This window comes from Oryx dammah, unplaced genomic scaffold (genome assembly GCF_014754425.2).
Source record: "Oryx dammah isolate SB20612 unplaced genomic scaffold, SCBI_Odam_1.1 HiC_scaffold_29, whole genome shotgun sequence".
In the NCBI taxonomy this organism is placed as follows: domain Eukaryota; kingdom Metazoa; phylum Chordata; class Mammalia; order Artiodactyla; family Bovidae; genus Oryx; species Oryx dammah.
This window is the reverse complement of record NW_024070213.1, coordinates 16,855,305-16,875,531: the sequence shown is the minus strand read 5'-3', so window position 1 is coordinate 16,875,531 and position 20,227 is coordinate 16,855,305. Positions and strand designations below refer to the sequence as shown.

General features: G+C 43.3%; 1 protein-coding gene across 1 annotated transcript in view; it reads right to left on the bottom strand.

Annotated features, from left to right (window-relative positions):
* The window catches only part of LOC120858766 (antigen WC1.1-like), a 54,528-nt gene extending 39,806 nt beyond the window's left edge, over positions 1-14,722 (bottom strand). The window contains exons 1-2 of the mRNA XM_040235071.1: positions 14,653-14,722; positions 3,826-4,146 (exon numbers count right to left, since the gene is read on the bottom strand). Coding sequence (XP_040091005.1) covers positions 3,826-4,146; positions 14,653-14,722 — 391 coding nt within the window. The remainder of the gene's footprint in view (positions 1-3,825; positions 4,147-14,652) is intronic.
* Between the last annotated feature and the right edge of the window lie 5,505 nt (positions 14,723-20,227).

Below are 20,227 nucleotides of genomic sequence, written 5' to 3'. Positions count from 1 at the left end.
GTCACTGATGAAAATATTTTTAAAAATTATTAAAAGTTAAAATGTTTCATATAAAAAAGATGATAGAATTTGAGACCACCAGACCATCACTACACACACACACAGAATGTTCCAGTGATAACATGTGAAAATTTGGGTCTACCCAAAGCTATAAAGACTGCTCTAAATGATAATTCTGTGAATAAATACAAAAACTATTGCACATGTTTGAGATAATAGAATATTTAAGATAAAAACAGCAGCAACATTTTATAAGATTTATTAATTTGTTTTATTATTTGTTAAGTGACAAACTGTCATTTTAAAGGCTTCTGTGAAAACTCAGTTGGTAAAGAATCTGCCTGCAATGCAGAAGAAGCCAGTTCAATTCCTGGGTCAAGAAGATCTGCTGGAGAGGGGATAGGCTACCCACCCCAGTATTCTTGGGCTTCCCTGGTGGCTCGGCTGGTAAAGAATCCACCTGCTATGCGGGAAATGTGGGATTGATATCTGGGTTGGTAAGATCCCCTGGGGAAGGGAAAGGCTACCCACTCCAGTATTCTGGCCTGGAGAATTCCATGGACTGTTTAGTTCATGGGGCCACAGAGTCGGACACGACTGAATGACTTTAACTTTCAGTTTTTCCTTATCATTTTAAGGTAAAATATGAAAGATGGCAGACTATAATGACTTAAGCTCACCTCCTCTCACAAAAGCACAAAAATCACAACTAACTTTTGATCAACCATCAACAAAAAAGAGTATAACCTGTTAGAAATTATATTCTACATCCAAAGACCAAGAAGAAGCCACAATAAGATGGTAGGAGGGATTTATTTACAATATAATCAAACCTCATACCCACCAGGTGAATGATTAACAAACTGGAAGATAATTATACGACAGATTACCCACAGAACGTTTCTGAAACTCAGGTCAAGCTCCCCACCCTGGGAGTCTGGCATCAGGAAGAGGAGCCCCCAGAGCACTTGGTTTTGAAGGACAGGGGGCTTAATCATAGGAACTCCACGTGAACAAGGGAAGTGAAGTGAAGTGAAGTGAAAGTCGCTCAGTCATGTCCAACTTTTTGTGACCCCATGAACTCTAGCCTGCCAGTCTCCTCTGTCTATGGAACTCTCCAGGCCAGAATACTGGAGTGGGTAGCCTTTCCTTTCTCCAGGGGATCTTCTCAACCCAGCGATTGAGCCCAGGTCTCCTGCATTGCAGGCAGATTCTTTACTGTCTGAGCTACCAGGAAAGCCCAAGAATACTGGAGTGGGTAGCCTATTCCTTCTCCAGTGGATCTTCCCAACCCAGGAATTGAACCAGGATCTCCTGCATTGTAGGCAGATTCTTTACCAGCTGAGCTCCCAGGGAAGCCCACTGGGGCCCGGGGGGAAAACCATGACTTCACAGAAGCCAAGGCCAGACCTACCTGCTTGTCTTATAGAGTCTTCTGGGGAGGTGAGGGCAGCTGTGGCTCACTGCAGGGACAAGGACATTGGTGGCACAAGTACCAAGGAGTACTCATTGGCATGAGCTCCTCTGGAGGCTGCCATTTAGACACCAAGACCTGGCTGCACCCAACAGCCTGCAGGCTCCAGTGATGGGATGCCTCAGATCAAACAACCCACAGGGCAGGAACACAGCCTTGCCCATTAGCAGACAGGCAGTCTAAAGTCTTCCTGAGCCCACAACTGCCTCTATACACATCTTTTGGCATGGCTCTGCACACCAGAAGATCAAGAACTAGCTCCTCCCACTAGTCAGCAGGCACCAAAACCTCCACCAGGAAGCCTGCACAAGCCTCCAGATGAGTCTCACCCATCAGGGAGCAGACACCAAAAGGAAGAAGAATGACAATTCTCCAGCCTGTGGAAGAGAGACTATAAACACAGAAAGTTAGATAAAATGAGACAGCAGAGGAATATATTTTGGAAAAAGGAACAAGATAAAATCCTAGGAGAACAACTAAGTGAAATGGACATAGGCAATCTGCCTGAAAAAAAAAAAATGGAGAGTAATGATAATAAAGGTGATTCAAGATTTTGGAAAAAGAATGGAGGCATGGAATGAAATGATACAAGAAATGTTTAACAGAGCTAGAAGATATACAGAACAGAGTTGAAGAATAATACAGCAAAAGAAATGAAAAGTGTACTAGAAGGAATCAACAGCAGAATAAATGAGGCAGAAAAATAGATAAGTGAGCTAGAAGACAGAGTGGTGAAAAGTCACTGTTGTGGGACAGAAAAAAGAATGAAAAGATGTGAGGACAGCATAAGAAACTTCTGGGACAACATTAAATGCACAAACATTCACAGTGTAGGGGTCCCAGAAGGAGAAGAGAGCTGAGAAATATCTGAAAAGATAATAGCTGAAAACTTCCCTAACATGGGAAGGGAAATAGTTACTGAAGTCCAGGAAGCACAGAGTCCTAAATGGGATAAACCCAAGAAGGAACATGTCAAGACTCACATTAATCAAATTGACAAAAGCTAAAGACAAAGAGGAACTATTAAAAGCAACAAGGGAAAAGCAACAAATAACTTAAAAGGAATTGTCATAAGTTTTTCGGCTGATTTTTCAGCAGAAACTTTGCAGGCCAGAAGGGAGTGGCATGATATATTTAAACTGATAAAAGAGGGAAACCTACAGTCAAGAATACTCTACCCAGCAAGACTCTTATTCAGATTCTATGGAGAAATCAAAAGCTTTACAGACAAGAAAAAGCTAAAAGAATTCAGCACCATTGTACCAGCTTCCAAGAGCTAAAGGAACTTTTCTAGGCAGAAAATTAAAAGGCCAGAGAAGAAAAAAGTAAAGTATGAATGAGAAAGCTTACCAGTAAAAGCAAACATACAATAAAGTTAGGAAAGCATTCTTTTTTTTTTCACCCACAAATATGATACCGAAACTAGCAGTCGTGAGGAGAGTAAAAATGCAAGATATTGGAAATCCATTGGAAATTTAAAGACCAGCAACTTGCAATAGACTGCATATCAAAACCTCATGGTAACCACAAATCAAAAATCTACAGTATATATTCACACAATAAAGAAAAAGGAATTCAAACACAGCATTAAAGATAGTCATCAAATCATGGGAAGAGAACCAAAGAGGAAGGGAAGAAAAAAAGACCTACCAAAAAAATACAAAGCAATTAACAGAGTGTGAGTAAGAACATACATTTCCATAACTACCTTAAATGTAAACTGATTCAGTCTCTAACCCAAAGACAGAGACTGGCTGGATGAAAATGAAAACAAGACATATATATATATATGTCCATGGGTCACTTGTCCATGGGTCCTCACACTCCATTTGGGGGGCACCACTGCTTGGATCAGGGTGTTCTACAGGCATCTCCCCCAAGTACCCACCTCCTGATACTCTGTCTCTCTAGGATCTGTGCGTATAATAAACCCACACCTCTCCTTACCTGCACCTCTCCTATATCCCCTCTTAGAGCTGCACTTGCCTGACCATCCCATGAAAAAAATACAAAAAACTACGATGGTACTACTACTATATTAACCTAATTAATGTAGGTTCAACCAGGCAGTTGTACATGTATGGAACATTTGATCTCACCTCACTGCCTCCTGTGACACATCACACAGACCGGAAGGGCACAGTGCACACTGGATCTGGAGCCTTTACTGTCCATTGCCAAGAAAGCCCTCCTGCTCCCTTGAACACCTAATGCTCTAGGAATAACTGTGTGACTGAAATCTTCACTCAAGTATGTACTAAAGTCTGTGATCCATATTCTTATAGTTAGGCTGGGAATGAGACTGAGGCTTTTCCTGCTGGAGATCCCCTCCCAGACCAGACAAACCTTACCTGAGCAGACTACTCCAGCATCCTGATCATGAGAAAGGCCCTCAGGACGATGGTCTTTAACAGCAGGATAACTACACTCTGTGATAGCTGACTCTGTCCCTCTGCAGTAAATAGCATAAAACCAAATGGGGCCAACTGCTGATCCAAAGTGAACTCTTTGGAGAGCATCAACAGCAGCTCCACAACCCAGCTGTCTACACACCACAGCTGCCTCTTCTAAGCCCCACTTGTAACTATTCACTGTGCCCCATTCTCCTTGGTGCTTCACTTCCACTCTCCCCTCACAGCGGTGGGCTCCATCCTTCAGCCCCAGCTCCAGATCTGCAAGAGAGACACAGACACAGATGCAGGACAGATTTTAGTACACCATGCAGTAGCGTACTGTCAAGTAATAAAAAATGAAGTCTGATCTCTGAAAAGAATTCCCTGTGTACAGCATTTGTTAACTTCTGTGGTATATATATTCCCCCCATGGCCAACTCTAAGCTCCCAATGTGCCATTACTGGACCCAGAGTTGGAAGGGAGGTACCAGGTGTTTCTCATGAGCCTGTAGAACCAGCTCCAGGGACACCACCGAGGACAGGCCTCCAGAGACTCTGGATGCTGCTCTCCCTGTAGATGTGCCCAAGGCTACTAGGGCCCAGCTTCCCTGTCTCAGTTACAGCTCATGGCCCAGGATCTGGGGCGGAATCCTCCTTCTCCTTCCCTGTCCATAGGAGCGTCTCATCCAGCTCAGGAACAGAGGGCTGGGGTAACAGACTCTAAAGTGTTCCAATATTTTCTGTTGCCTGGTATCCACATCCTTGTGTAATCCCCACTCGAATGTACTTAGTAACATGCATGTAACAAATGGAATTTGGCAAAAGTGATGAGATGTCACTTATGAGATTAGATTTCAATTCAACAATCCACCAAAGTCTGAATGCTGCTAACAAGCAGGTAAGTACATGAGCAATATCCTCCCCTGCTTGAACCTTCAGATGATTGCATCCTTGTGAAACATCATGACTCCGAGGATCCAGGTAAGCCATGCCAATTCTTGACCCACAAGGGGCGGTCCTAAGATGGTGGAGGAATAGGATGGGGAGACCACTTTCTCCCCCACAAATTCGTCAAAAGAACATTTAAGTGCTGAGTAAATTCCACAAAACAACTTCTGAATGCCGGCAGAGGACATCAGGCACTCAGAAAAGCAGCCCATTGTCTTTGAAAGGACGTAGGAAAAAATATAAAAGACAAAAAATGAGACAAAAAAGGTAGGGACGGAGCTCCGTCCTGGGAAGGGAGTCTTAAAGAGAAAAGTTTCCAAACACCAGGAAACACTCTCACTGCCAAGTCTGTGGTGAGCCTTGAAAGCACAGAGGGCAACACAACAGGGAGGAAAAATAAATAAATAATTAAACCCCACAGATTACGAGCCCAACAGTAACTCCCCCAGTGGAGAAGCAGCGTAGACACCTGCACCCACCACTAGCAAGCGGGGGCTGGGCAGGGAGGCGCGGGCTGCATTGCTTAGGGTAAGGATCAGGCCTGAATGCCCCTAGGGCAATCTGAGCGAACTAACTTGGGCTAGCAAACCAGACTGTGGGATAGCTACCAGTGCGAAAAGCCCAAAGACACACCAGGCCCACGCACAGAACAAAGGCCTGAACAGAACTAGCCAGCTGCAGACCATCCCCCTTTGGTGACAGGCAGCCAGAGATGGAAGAGGGCAATCGCAGCCCCAGAGAGACATTATCTACCAAACTGCAAGCAGCCTTCTTTGCTAACTAAGACTTCTTGGGGTTCTGGACAGTCAACATCCGCCTGAGAAGGTGCACCGGTTGTACACCCAGAAAACCAAGCGGCAGGGACGGGGGAGGCGATAAGTCACAGCGACTGCACTCACCAAACACCTCATCACCTGGGAAGGGCACAAAACACAGGCCCAACCGAGTCTGTGCCTCTGAGGACTACCTGAGTGCCTGAACCTGAGAGGCTTAGACCTGGGAGGTGCATGCAGCCCAGGGCCAGCCTCGGACGGTTCCTGGTGGAGCAACCTAGAGCCTGAATAGTGTGGGCAGGGAGGGTACACGCGCTGTGAGCAGGGGCATGCCCAGTGTTGCTGAGGCACTGCAAGCACACACCAGTGTTATTTGTTTGCAGCGTCCCTCCCCACCCCCCCACAGTTCAACTGAACAAGTGAGCCTAAAAAACGTGTCCACCACCGCCCCATTGTGTCAGGGCGGAAATCAGACACTGAAGAGATCAGCAAACAAGAGAAGCTAGAACAGAGGAAACCGCCTTGGAAGTGACAGGTGCAATAGATTAAAACCCTGTTGTTAGTACCGACTACATAGGAAGGGGCCTATAGCACTTGAGAAATATAAGCCGGACCAAGCAACTATCCAAAAATGAACTGACCCCACAATACCCACAACAACACCAGAGAAAATCCTAGATATATTTTTACTATTTTTACAATCATTCTTTTTTTTTAGTTAAAAAAAAATTTTTAGTCCTCTATTATTCCTTTAATTTTCACTTTTATAACCTACTATTACTTTGCAAAACAAAAAGAAGACCCTATTTTTTAAAAGCAAACTTCATATGTATATATATTTTTTATAATTTTTGTGACCTTTTTTTTCTCTTTCTTTTTTTTTTCTTCTTTTCTTTAATATTGTACTTTTGAAATTCCAAACTCTACTCTAGATTTTTAATCTTTGATTTTTGGTATTTGTTATCAATTTTGTACCTTTAAGAATCTAATCTTCAGTATCCATTTTTACTTGGGAGAGAGATTACTGGCTTGACTGCTCTCTCACCCTTTGGACTCTCCTTTTTCTCCACCAGGTCGCCTGTGTCTCCTCCCTACCCCCTCTCTTCTCTACCCAACTCTGTGAATTTCTGTGTGTTCCAGACAGTGGAGAACACTTAGGGAACTGATTACTGGCTAGATCTGTCTCTCTCCTTTTGATTCCCCCCTTTTATCCTCCTGGCCACCTCTGTATCCTTCCTCCCTCTTCTCTTCTCTGTATAATTCCGTGAATATCTCTGAGCAGTCCAGCTGTGGAGTGCACATAAGGAACTGATTACTGGCTAGCTTGCTCTCTCCTCTATTGATTCCACCTCATCTCATTCAGGTCACCTCTAACTCCCTCCTCCCTCTTCTCCATGAAACTCTGTGAACCTCTTTGGGTGTCCCTCACTGTGGAGAACCTTTTCATCTTTAACCTAGATGTTTTATCAATGGTGCTGTATAGAAGGAGAAGTCTTGAGACTACTGTAAAGATAAGACTGAAAACTAGAAGCAGGAGGCTTAAGTCCAAACCCTGAGAACACCAGAGAACTCCTGACTCCAGGGAACATTAATCAATAGGAGCTCATCAAATGCATCCATACCTACACTGAAACCAAGCACCACCCAAGGGCCAACAAGTTCCAGAGCAAGACATATCATGCTAATTCTCCAGCAACACAGGAATACAGCCCTGAGCTTCAATATACAGGCTGCCCAAAGTTACTCCAAAACCACTGACAGTTCATAACTCATTATTGGACACTTCATTGCACTCCAAAGAGAAGAAATCCAGCTCCACCCATCAGAACACCGACACAAGCTTCCCTAACCAAGAAACCTTGACAAGCCACCTGTACAACCCCACCCACAGCGAGGAAACTCCACAATAAAGAGAACTCCACAAACTGCTAGAATACAGAAAGGACACCCCAAACTCAGCAATATAAACAAGATGAAGAGACAGAGGACTACCCAGCAGGTAAAGGAACAGGATAAATGCCCACCAAACCAAACAAAACATGAAGAGACAGGGAATCTATCTGATAAAGAATTCCAAATAATGACAGTGAAAATGATCCAAAATCTTGAAATCAAAATGGAATCACAGATAAATAGCCTGGAGACAAGGATTGAGAAGATGCAAGAAAGGTTTGACAAGGACCTAGAAGAAATAAAAAAGAGTCAATATATAATGAATAATGCAATAAAAGAGACCAAAAACACTCTGGAGGCAACAAATAGTGGAATAACAGAGGCAGAAGATAGGATTAGTGAATTAGAAGATAGAATGGTAGAAATAAATGAATCAGAGAGAAAAAAGAAAAACGAATTAAAAGAAATGAGGACAATCTCAGAGACCTCCAGGACAGTGTTAAACACCTCAACATTCGAATCATAGGAGTCCCAGAAGGAGAAGACAAAAAGAGAGACCATGAGAAAATACTTGAGGAGATAATAGTTGAAAACTTCCCTAAAATGGGGAAGGGAATAATCACCCAAGTCCAAGAAACCCAGAGAGTCCCAAACAGGATAAACCCAAGGTGAAACACCCCAAGACACATATTAATCAAATTAATAAAGATCAAACACAAAGAACAAATATTAAAACCAGCAAGGGAAAAACAACAAATAACACACAAGGGGATTCCCATAAGGATAACAGCTGATCTTTCAATAGAAACTCTTCAAGCCAGGAGGGAATGGCAAGACATGCTTAAAGTGATGAAAGAAAATAATCTACAGCCCAGATTACTGTACCCAGCAAGGATCTCATTCAAATATGAAGGAGAAATCAAAAGCTTTACAGACAAGCAAAAGCTGAGAGAATTCAGCACCACCAAACCAGCTCTCCAACAAATGCTAAAGGATATTCTCTAGACAGGAAACACAAAAAGAGTGTATAAACCTGAACCCAAACCAATAAAGTAAATGGCAATGGGATCATACTTATCAATGATTACCTTAAACATAAATGGGTTGAATGCATCAACCAAAAGACAAAGACTGGCTGAATGGATATAAAAACAAGACCCCTATATATGTTGTCTTTGAGATCCATCTCAAAGCAGGGGACGCATACAGACTGAAAGTGAAGGGCTGGAAAAAGATTTTCCATGCAAATAGAGACCAAAAGAAAGCAGGAGTAGCAATACTCAGAGCAGATAAAATAGACTTTAAAACAAAGGCTGTGAAAAGAGACAAAGAAGGACACTACATAATGATCAAAGGATCAATCCAACAAGAAGATATAACAATTATAAATATATATGCACCCAACATAGGAGCACCACAATATGTAAGACAAATGCTAACAAATATGAAAGGGGAAATTAACAATAACACAATAATAGTGGGAGAATTTAATACCCTACTCACACCTATGGATAGAAAATTAACAAGGAAACACAAACTTTAAACAATACAACAGAGCAGTTAGACCTATCTATAGGACATTTCACCTCAAAACAATGAATTTCATCTTTTTCTCAAGCACACGGAACCTTCCCCAGGATAGATCACATCCCAAGCCATAAATCTAGCCATGGTAAATTCAAAAAAATTGAAATCATTCCAAGCATCTTTTCTGACCACAATGCAGTAAGATTAGATCTCAATTACAGGAGAAAAAATATTAAAATTCTTGACCTAGAGAAAGTGTGAGATACCTGGTGTTTGCTGACTTAAGCTGCCGAGTTCAGCAGTAATTGGTTGCACAACAACGCATAACTAATGCAGGGCTTCCCTCCAGAGTCAGAAGACAGTGGGTGAACAAGCTGGAGGTATATACATGAGCCTTCACTGTTTCATCCAGATGAGACTTCTTCCTGTCTGACCAGGTCTGCTGCCCGGTCCCACTTGGAACTGGGACACAAACCACATCTCTCTATCACATCAGGTCTCACCCAGTGTCCCAGGCTCCTGCCTGCCTGTCAGAAACTGAGAAGTGAGTTCCCTGAGACCTTGATCAGCTCCATTAGCTTTAAATTCAGGTCAGAAAATGAGAATCTTTCTTATAATCTAACAAGACGTCATCCTTGGGGCACCCTTAACACCGCTCAGATCTCTGCCCCGCCCCATGTGCTCTCACTCTGGAAACCAAAGTGGTGCATCACAGAGGGAACATCTGGGGAAATGCTGAACTGGAGAAGATCCTGGTGTATAGTCAGATCAGGCAAGCAGCCACCCAAAACCCAGAGTCTGGCTGGTTAAAAAACAGAAATTATTTATGGGCTTGTAGCCATGGCTCCCTCACTGTGTGCTCCCCTGGCCTTTCCTCCAGACAGACGGACAGGGAGAGAGGGAGGGGGATCTGTCTCATCCTCCTTGTGGCTCAGAGGATAAAGCATCTGCCTGCAATGCAGGAGACCCAGGTTCGATCTCTGGGTTGGGAAGATCCCCTGGAGAAGGAAATGGCAACCCACTCCAGTATTCTTGCCTCGAGAATCCCATGGACAGAGGAGCCTGGTGGGCTACAGTCCACAGGGTCACAAAGAGTCGGACACGACTGAGCGACTTCACTTCATTGGATTAGGGCCACATCCTTATGACCTTATTTAACCTGGGTGTTAGTGGTTTAGTCGCTAAATTGTGTCCAACTCTTGAGACGTCCTAGACTGTAGTCTGCCAGGATCCTCCGTCCTTGGGATTTCCCAAGCAAGAATACTAGAGTAGGTTGCCATTTCCTTCTCCAGGGGATCTTCCTGACCCAGGGATCAAACTTGCCTCTCCTGCATGGGCAAGAGGATTCTTTACCACTGAGCCACCAGGGAAGCCTATTTAACCTCAGTTACTTCCTAAAGACCCTGTCTCCAGTGCAGTCACACTAGGGGCTAGGATTCAACATATTAATTATGGAGGAACACAGTTTAGTCACCAGACCCAGGGAGGTCCATTCTAGGAAGGAAATATAGATATTTGAATGGAAGTAAAGGAAACAGTAGAAGTAGAGAGACATCCTGTGGTGCTTACTCAGATTTTTCAGAAGTCTGACACTGATGTAAGAGTAATTGAATAGGATCCTGAAGGCACACAAGAAGCTATTTTTATTAATACTAAATGATTAAAATTTTTTCAATGATAAAATTATCTATGGAGAGGCAGGTCTTTTTTAAGGACTATAAATACAGAAAATAATAAGACAATGTCTTTGCCTACATGGAGCTTTTATCTAGCTTACGACACAAACACATAGGTGATTTCATTACTGTGAAGAGTTCTAGGAGATTTTCTCGGTAATGGTGGGCTTACTTATTGAGGCTATCTCTTCTGCTGAAAAAGTAGAATTAATTTACTAAAAATTATCTAAAAGCATTAAAGACCTGTAAAAATAGGAGGGGAAAATCAGCCCAAATCTGAAGGGAGCTTGTAAATTCATTGAGTTTCAAACAGATAGGAAACATTTTAAAAAATAATAAAACTTACCAGAAATTCTGGAGCTGAATAATATAATGAGTGAACTGAAGAATTCAATACAGAGCATCAAAAATAGACTTGACTATCAGATAGAGAAGGAGAAATATCATATGATATCCCTTATATATGAATCAAAAAAAAATTTTTTTAATGGACTTTTTTACAAAACAGAAAGAAACTCACAGATTAGAGAACTTAACTTATGGTTGCCAAGGGAAAAGAATGAAGGGAAGGGATAGTCAAGGAATTTGGGACTGACTCCTACTCACTGCTATATTTAAAATGGATAATCAACAAGGGCCTCCTGAACAGCACAGGGAACTCTACTGAATGTTATATGGCAGCCTGGATGGGAGGGGAGTGTGTGGGAGCATGGATACAAACACATATATGTATGGCTGAGTTTCTTTGCTGTTCAACTGAAGCTATCACAACATTGTTAACTGGCTATACTCCAATATGAAACAAAAAGTTAAAAAATACAGACTTGACCAAGCAGAAGACTCAATGAGCTAAAAAAAAAAAAAAAAGATCAGTTGAAATTATCCAATCAGAGGAGAAAAAGAATGCAAAAGAAAAAAGAAAACCTACAGGAATTATGGATGCCATTAGGAGAAACAAGGTATCCAAGACGCCTGCTCAGTTGTGTCTGACTCTTTGCAACCACATGGACTGTAGCCGGCCAGGCTCCTCTGTCCATGGGATTCTTCAGGCCAGAATACTGGAGTGGGTTGCCATGCCCTTCTCCATGTGATCATCCTGACCCAGGGATTGAACCCATGCCTCTTACATCTCCTGCATTGGCAGGTGGCTTCTTTACCACTAACACCGCCTGGAAAGGCCAATGCTCAGGTTCTAATTTTACCTGTGCTACTTACTCAAATCTTATCTGTCTTATTTAGACAAGTGATTTAACTTTGCTTTGCCTCAGTTTCCTGATTTTTTTTTTAGATAAATGTACCCTGCCTTGTAGGACTGTGTGCACTCAAATTCATATATGTAACAGCTAGTGGAGGTGATGGAATTCCAGCTGAGCTATTTCAAGTCCTGAAAGATGATGCTGTGAAAGTGCTGCACTCAATATGCCAGCAAATTTGGAAAACCCAGTAGTGGCCACAGGACTGGAAAAGGTGAGTTTTCATTCTAATCCCAAAGAAAGGCAATGCCAAAGAGCATTCAAACTACCAAACAGTTGCACTCATCTCACACACTAGCAGAGTAATGCTCAAAATTCTCCAAGCCAGGCTTCAACAGTACATGAATCATGAACTTCCAGAACTTCAAGCTGGATTTAGAAAAGGCAGAGGAACCAGAGATCAAATTGTCAAAATTCACTGGATCATCAAAAAAACAATAGAGTTCCAGAAAAACATCTGCTTCATTGACTACACCAAAGCTTTTGACTGTGTGGATCACAACAAACTGTGGGAAATTCTTAAAGAGAGAGGAACACCAGACCACCTTACCTGCTTCCTGAGAAATTTGTATGCAGGTCAGGAAACAACAGTTAGAACTGAACATGGAACAAAGGACTGGTTCCAAATTGGGAAAGAAGTATGTCAAGGCTGTTTATTGCCACCCTTATTTAACTTATATGCAGAGTACATCATGCAAAATGCCAGGCTTAATGGAGCACAAGCTGGAATCAAGATTGCCAGGAGAAGTATCAATAACCTCAGACATGCTGATGACACCACCTTTATGGCAGAAAGTGAAGAAGAACTAAAGAGCCTCTTGATGAAAATGAAAGAGGAGAGTGAAAAAGTTGGCTTAAAGCTCAGCATTCAAAAAACTAAGAGATGGCATCTGGTCCTATCACTTCATGGCAAATAGATAGGAAAACAATGGGAACAGTGGCTGACTTTATTTTGGGGGGCTCGAAAATCACTGCAGATGGTGACTGCAGCCATGAAATTAAAAGACACTTGCTCCTTGAAAGAAAAGCTATGAACAACCTAGACAGGATATTAAAAAGCAGAGACATTACTTTGCCAACAAAGGTCCATCTAGTCAAGGCTATAGTTTTCCCAGTAATCATGTATAGATGTGAGAATTGGACCATAAAGAAAGCTGAACACTGGAGAATTGATGAATTTTGACTGTGGTGTTGGAGAAGACTCTTGAGAGTCCCTTGGATGGCAAGGAGATCAAATCAGTCCATCCTAAAGGAAATCAGTCCTGAATATTCATTGGAAGGACTGATGCTGAAGCTCCAATACTTTGGCCACCTAATGGGAAGAACTGACTCATTTGAAAAGACCCTGATACTGGGAAAGATTGAAGGCAGGAGATGAAAGGGATGCGAGAGGATGAGATGGTTGGATGCCATCACCGACTCGATGGGCATGAGTTTGAGCAAGTTCCAGGAGTTGGTGATGGATAGGGAAGCCTGGTATGCTGCAGTCCAGGCATGCTTTGTGTCCACAAAGAGGTGGACCACAACTGAGCGACTGAACTGAACTGGCATAGTAGTCACAGTCATAGTATAGAGAGCTCCAATATAAATCATGCCAAAATGACAAATATCACAATTTAAAAAGCACAATGTCATGAGCAAGCAATGAAGGAGGAATGAAGCAATAAATCAGTGAATATATGCTAGTTTTTGCCTATGAAACTGGGTAAGATTTTAAAGCTTGGTAAAAAGCAAATGTTGGTGAGGGTAAGTGGAAACTAATATTCTCACACAATACTAGTGGAAATGAAACTCAGTGCAAACATTTCAAAAGGCACTTAATCTCTATGTATCAAAAGCCTTAAAGATATTCACAGGCCATGAAACAACAGTTCCACCCAGAAACTATCATTAGAGAAATAATCATGAATGGTCCTTACATTTAAATACAGAAAAGCTCAGACCAACTTTTCTCATAATAGCAGAAATGTTGAAAACTACTAAATGCCTGATGAAATTAAATTTATATTTTAAGGCAGGATAAGAAATATAGGAGGCTGGAGGATGGGAGAGAGGACCCGGAGAGAGGCAGGCAGGTACACAATAATCTCCGATCTGGTCACATGCAGCAGACATGACACCCAGCCCTGGGGGACCCTGTGTGCTTCACAGACCAACACACTCAGTCCCTGCTCAGCAGTCCCATTCCTCTCACACAGGCAGACTCCACAGCCTCATACAGCCTCATACACCCACAGACACCCTCACATGCACCCTCACACACACATGCACACACACACACACACACACACACACACACACACAAGCACAGAGCTTACAGGAGCACAGACACAGGAAACACGGGGACCCAGGGGCAGTGCTCACACACCAGGCACGTGGAGCGTGTGGGAACAGCCCAGAGTCCCAGCTGAGCTCAGTCGCTGGACCTTCCACACACTGGGAGCCACTGGGACTCCTAGAAACTCCCTGAGAACAAGGGTGACAGTGGGGGGGACTCAGGCTGATCCAGCTCGGTCCAGACCAAACCTCACTGCTCTGTAAAATCTGCCGCTACAACCAGTGTAGCCCGCACAGGAGAGGGACCAGTGTTCATAGTCAGTGTGGTTCTTTTTTGGTCAAAAACACTGAAGCTTGGCTCCAGAACTCCAGACACCTTTCCCTTCACCAAGGCATCCACTGCCTGGTGTGGACCCAGGACAGAGGGACAGCTCTTACCTTGACCACCCACCACGGTGCCGAGGAGGAAACAGAGTCCCCGCAGGGAGAGGTGTCTGCCCAGAGCCATCCTGACCCCACGTCCTCAAGGTCACAGTCTCAGCTGCAGGATCAGCCTGTGAGGAGAGTCAGGGTGCTGACTGGGGTCTATATAGACCACCCCTTACACCCTCCCTCCTGAGAGCCAATAGCGACACCTCTCACCATTTCAGGCACTATCGGAGGCTGCATCTGCAACTTTCTGCAGCTCAGATACCAATGAGCTTCTGAATCTTCCACATCTCCTTATATGAGCAACACGGTCCTTTGACCTCCTGCTTCCGTGGTCCTGCGAGCCGGGCTCCATGACTGAGGCTGGTGTAGAAAAGTTACATGAAAAACCATGAGTAACAGTTTCTCATCTGATCACCCTGACCAATACCATAGACTGTGAGATTTGTCAGGGTCCAAGGACGGGATCTCTTAGCCCGTGGAGAATTTCTCTGGTGGAATCAAGAATTGATCTTCCCTGGGACTGAGCTCAGGGACAAGGAAGAGAACTACAAGAAGGCTGGAAATACAAGAATATTTATCAGGCCAGCAGAAAGTGAGGACCAGGAGCGCAGGAATTCATAAGTGACCACGGTGTGAGTGAGGTGGGATCCATCATGTTGAGGGGATGAGTTTGCTGGTCTTTTCCACCTTCTCAGAAGGATCTGGAGCCTCAGTACTGGGGCACGTGCATGCATTCTCAGCTGTGTCCGACTCTTTGCAACCCCACAGACTGTAGCCCTACCAGGCTCCCCTGTCCACAGGATTTCCCAGGCAAGAATACTCGAGTGGGTTGCCATTTTCTTCTCTGGGGGATCTTTCTGACTCAGGGATTGAACCTGCATCTCCTGTGTCTCTTGCATTGGCAGGTAGGTTCTTTACTGCTGAGCCACCTGGGAAGCCCTATAAGGGATTTTCAGACACACTAACTCCCTTCCACTTTATTGCATTTCAGTTTATGTGAAATATCCCTTTCAGCTAGTCACCAAATAATGCTTCATGAGAGAAAGAGATTGCTGTTATAGGAAACAAAGAGAAAGTGGAAGTCATCATTCAACTTGAGCCTGCCAAAATAGGATTTGGGGCTCTCTAGTATAAACCATGTAGTTTAGAAAGACTTAGGTTTCCTAAACTTCACAGTTTCCCCCTTTGCATATTGACAGTTTGGTTTTATAAGATTCATTATATTATAAGTCATTACTAAAGAAGATGCAAAATATAATTTAAGGGAACTGCCCCAGACAGAAGGATAAATAGAAAGTATTCTGCTACATGGTAGCTGTAGGCAAGGGGTCAAAGAAGAGGCTTGTGAAGCAGAAAAGAGAAGGGGTTCATGCTGCCTGAAACTATCACTAACCCCACCTACATTCTACATTTAACATGAAAAGCGGTGACAAGAATGGAAGCCCGGGTGGATGAGGGGACAGATCAAAGCAGAAGGGCTGAAGTTCAGTGTGGCCATTGCTGCCTTGTTCTGTTTCCACTGATCAGAAGAAGCCTCCAGATGGTAACCAGAAAGTAGTCCTGGGGTGAATAGAGACTGAGAAAGAGTAAGGGGATATAAGATAGTGACAAAACTCAAGGTCACTAAGATGCTACTCTCCATGCCTCATGCCCTCTCAGGCTAAAGATTCCCATGATGCACCCCTATGGTCCACACAAGCCCACGCTGAGGCCCCCTCACCCGTCTGACTCTCATCACTTCAGCAGAGATGGGGGAAAGACACATCTGTGACACACACACTTCAGAGTCGCCACCAGAGCTCAGAGATGGATGGCTCCATGCGCCCCCCACACGCATACACCTTAAAGTCTCAGTGAAGGCAACACTGAGCGCAGCTGAGGGCCAGTCCACAGCCCTGTCACATCCCTGACCAGATGGACACCTCGTCCTGGTCAGCAGACACAGCTTCTCTGTCCTGTCATGCCCATCCTTCCTATCTGAGACTCAGGTAAATGAAAAGGAGAAAAGTCAATTGAACACATTTTTTTTCCTCTCTCTATTTAAATGTGCTAATGTTTTATTTTACAACAGTCACTTACTTGTTCTGTGTTCCTTTCACTTCCAAGCCCCCATCTGTCCATGAACTCCATCTCCTGTATGCTTGACACAGTAGTGACAATCACTGATCATAAATGTCAGAACCAGGATATAAAGTCAGGGGCTGGAGTAGGAGCAGGATCCGCTCAGTCACTTAAGAGTCAATGCTCTACTCCCCTGGGACCCAGAGTCATCATCCCTTACGCAGTTATGGACTCCACTCCACAGCATCGCCAGAATCCATGAGGCAGACACCAGAACCCAGGACACGCTTCCTGGGGTCCACTCGCCCCTCCCACAGGGTGACACAGGGATGCATTTAGTGAGCCAGGTACATACAGTCTCACCTCAGGACTGAGATCTCACAGATAAGGCACTGTTAGGGGCTCCAGACTCTGTTATGGGGACGGGTGGGCTGGAAAGGAGCGGCTAACTCAGGGCTAGTATAGGGTCCCCAGCACCCACTACCCCAGAGCTGGGAGTGTAGTGTCAACATGAACCAACTCACCCTCTGATGAAGGTATATCTTCTCTGACACATAAGAAAATCTGTGTCCAATCTCATCCAAGATTTGAAGAGGAAAGCTTTAGGGAGGACACAAACCAACTTTGTCCACAATAAACTTGAGACAGTGCAGTGCAGGGGTCAGAAGAACAGACTTAGGAGCCAGTCTGCCCTGTCGTGACTCGGCGCTCAGCCACATCCCACATGTGTGACCTGTACAGGGTCCTGACACTCTCTGTGTACTGGCTTAGTCTGTAAAAGGAGAGTCATGTTTGTGCCTCAATGACAGAGTTTTGGTTAGAATTAAATGAGTTGGCATTAGTAAGAGATATAACCTTTAGTTATTAGTAGTACATAGTAATGATAGAGAAGCAATATTAGGGCCCCTCTCTCCATCCCATCCCAGGACTCACAGAACTCTAGAACAGGAATTAAATTCTGTTATATGGAGCCTTGATTGGAGCTATCAAAACTCTCCCAGAGTTTTGACACGCTGTGATGGTGATTGGTGCCAGAGTTGTGAGTCTTCCACACATCACTCCTTCTCTCTGTCCCCCACTCTACAGCTCATGAACTTTGACCCTACCAACTGTGAACCTCATGAATTAAGTTGTTTACTTGCTAATTTTACTTTATAAATGGACTTGGTAAAAGTTTTGTGTCTAATTCAGCTCCTTATCCCCAAAGCCTGCTAATAAAAAATCCTAAATGATGTCTCTTGTATACCTGAATGAATGAATGTCAGCCAGGTATTTTACATAAATCATTTCAATCAAAAGAAATCTTTTGGGAAATAATTTAAGTTGTTGTGAGGACTTAAGAGCACAATGCAAGTTGTGTCAATTTTTGTAATGATATTTCAATATAATTAAATGGTACAAGCTACGTATGGTTCACTTCAACATTTTGCTGCGATGAATGCAGTCAATTGCAATACCAGAAACAAGGCTAGCTCCACTCCAAGAGCGGTGCTGAGACAGCCAGTTCTAAACACGTATAAAAAAGCTGCAAGTGTCTTTGTATATCTGAAGATAAAGAAGATAAACCACAGCACCCTGACAGGTGAAGGCCATGAAGCCTCCTGTTCTTGTCTTAATCAGATATAGCCAAGTGGTCAGGATGTTTATGTATTTATCATTTAGCACATTTTCGATTCAAACCACACATAACTGTAACAGGAAGAAAATTTTTTTTTATAAAAATTTTATTTTAACAGCTTCCATATTGAATCAGAAGTGCAGAAGCAAAGAGCAGGAAGAATCCTTTTCTTTAACTTAGACTGTTTACTTGGTCTTATGGTAAAGTAATACAATCTGTAGCATTATTATTCGCAAATCACCAAGAGAAAATAGAGGTTTCAGAGGTTCAGTAATCTCTTTGCCAGGAAAGTTAATAATTAAACCTGCTTTCTTGAGGAACATTTCCTCAGAACTAATCAGACAGAGTGACTAAAATACAAAATATTTTAAAATTAAAATAGTGGTACACAGTTCAAAAGGAAATAATTCATTGAGTTGTTACACCAAAGCATTGGAGATCTGCATCACCATCTGTGTTCCTTGTATGGATGGATGGGACCAGGGTTTGTAAAGTCTCCTTTACCAAAGAACACTTCATCACAAGGACATAAAAGAAGGAGCAAAGTCATGAGCTGGTGATGTCCAGCCCACCATCTCTGTTCAGCCCTTTACGGTCTATAACCAGCAGTAACGAACAAAGAGTATGGCTCTGGATTGGCCTCATTCATTCCTCCATAGTGCAGCATCAGATACCCAGAGACCAGAAACGATCAAAGCTCCTAAATCAAAGACAACCAAATTCTAAGTGGAGAGCAAGCAAAGCAAGGACCCTTCCCCACTGCTGTTGGAAACGAAGAAGCCCTCCCACCCCAGACACCATCTGTGGGAGGAGAGAAAAAAAGATGTCTCCTTAAATAGAGGAAAACCAGTCTCAGCAGGGAGCTTGAACTAGAAATGACAAGATAATTATTACAATGAACCCAAGCTAGGTTGAGGGACAAATTTTAAATGGGAGAGTCTGTGTTAATGTTATGGAACTTTCAATCCACACAAACACACCTTGCTAGTACACAAGATGAAATCAGTTATAATAGAGAATATTACATTTATGTATATTTGAATTCTAGAGGACACATTTTTAAGCCTACTACAAAAAGAAAATTGATAAATCTTCTCTTGTTTTTAAATGCATAAAGTTTTCACCTCTGAGAATTCTTTCTAATTCCTCCAGCTCAAACTTACTGCTGCATCTATTTAATCTACATAAACTTTCTTGTATATACTATATGGTCTCCAAAGTGCAGGCTTCTGGAGAGCAAGTGTTATGTCTTATTCTTCAGTGTCTCCTTAAGGTCAAGTAAAGACACATAGAAAGAGGTTAACAAATATTGGCTAACTAAAGAAGTCAATTCATGGGCAAATGCTGAAAATGACCCTGCAGTTAGTGATACTGAGTGGAGAAGGGAGGTGGGGGACAGGGGAGATACAAATCTGACTAATCCCACTTGGCACAGACTGAGGTGGAGTAAGGAGTCAGAGACACACAAGCCAAAGGATAAAAATAGGAAATGCCTTCAAGTCCCACTCGGGGAGGGTAGGATCACGTTCAATCTCTGCACAAAGCTGTACCTCAGAAGCTTCTCCAAGGTGAGAAACGACTGACAGCAGTGCTCTCAGGAGTTCCACTGAAGGATGTCGATAGACAGTGATGCTCACAAAACAGCTGTATTTCCAGTCCTCAGTGACTCATTCTGGGCAATGAAACGTGGGTGGTGTCACCTCTGTCACCTCTGAGTGGAGGCATGAAAAGCCCAAGTGTGACTCTCTAGTCTCTCTCTTTTCTGCCCCAGAAGCTGTATGTTCCAGAGGGTGCACATGGAAGAGTCTCACTGACCACTAACAACTGTAGGTTGTGATGAGTGTGTGTGTGTCTGTATATGAGTGTGTGTGTATGTGTGCATTTGTGTCTGTGTGTGTGTGT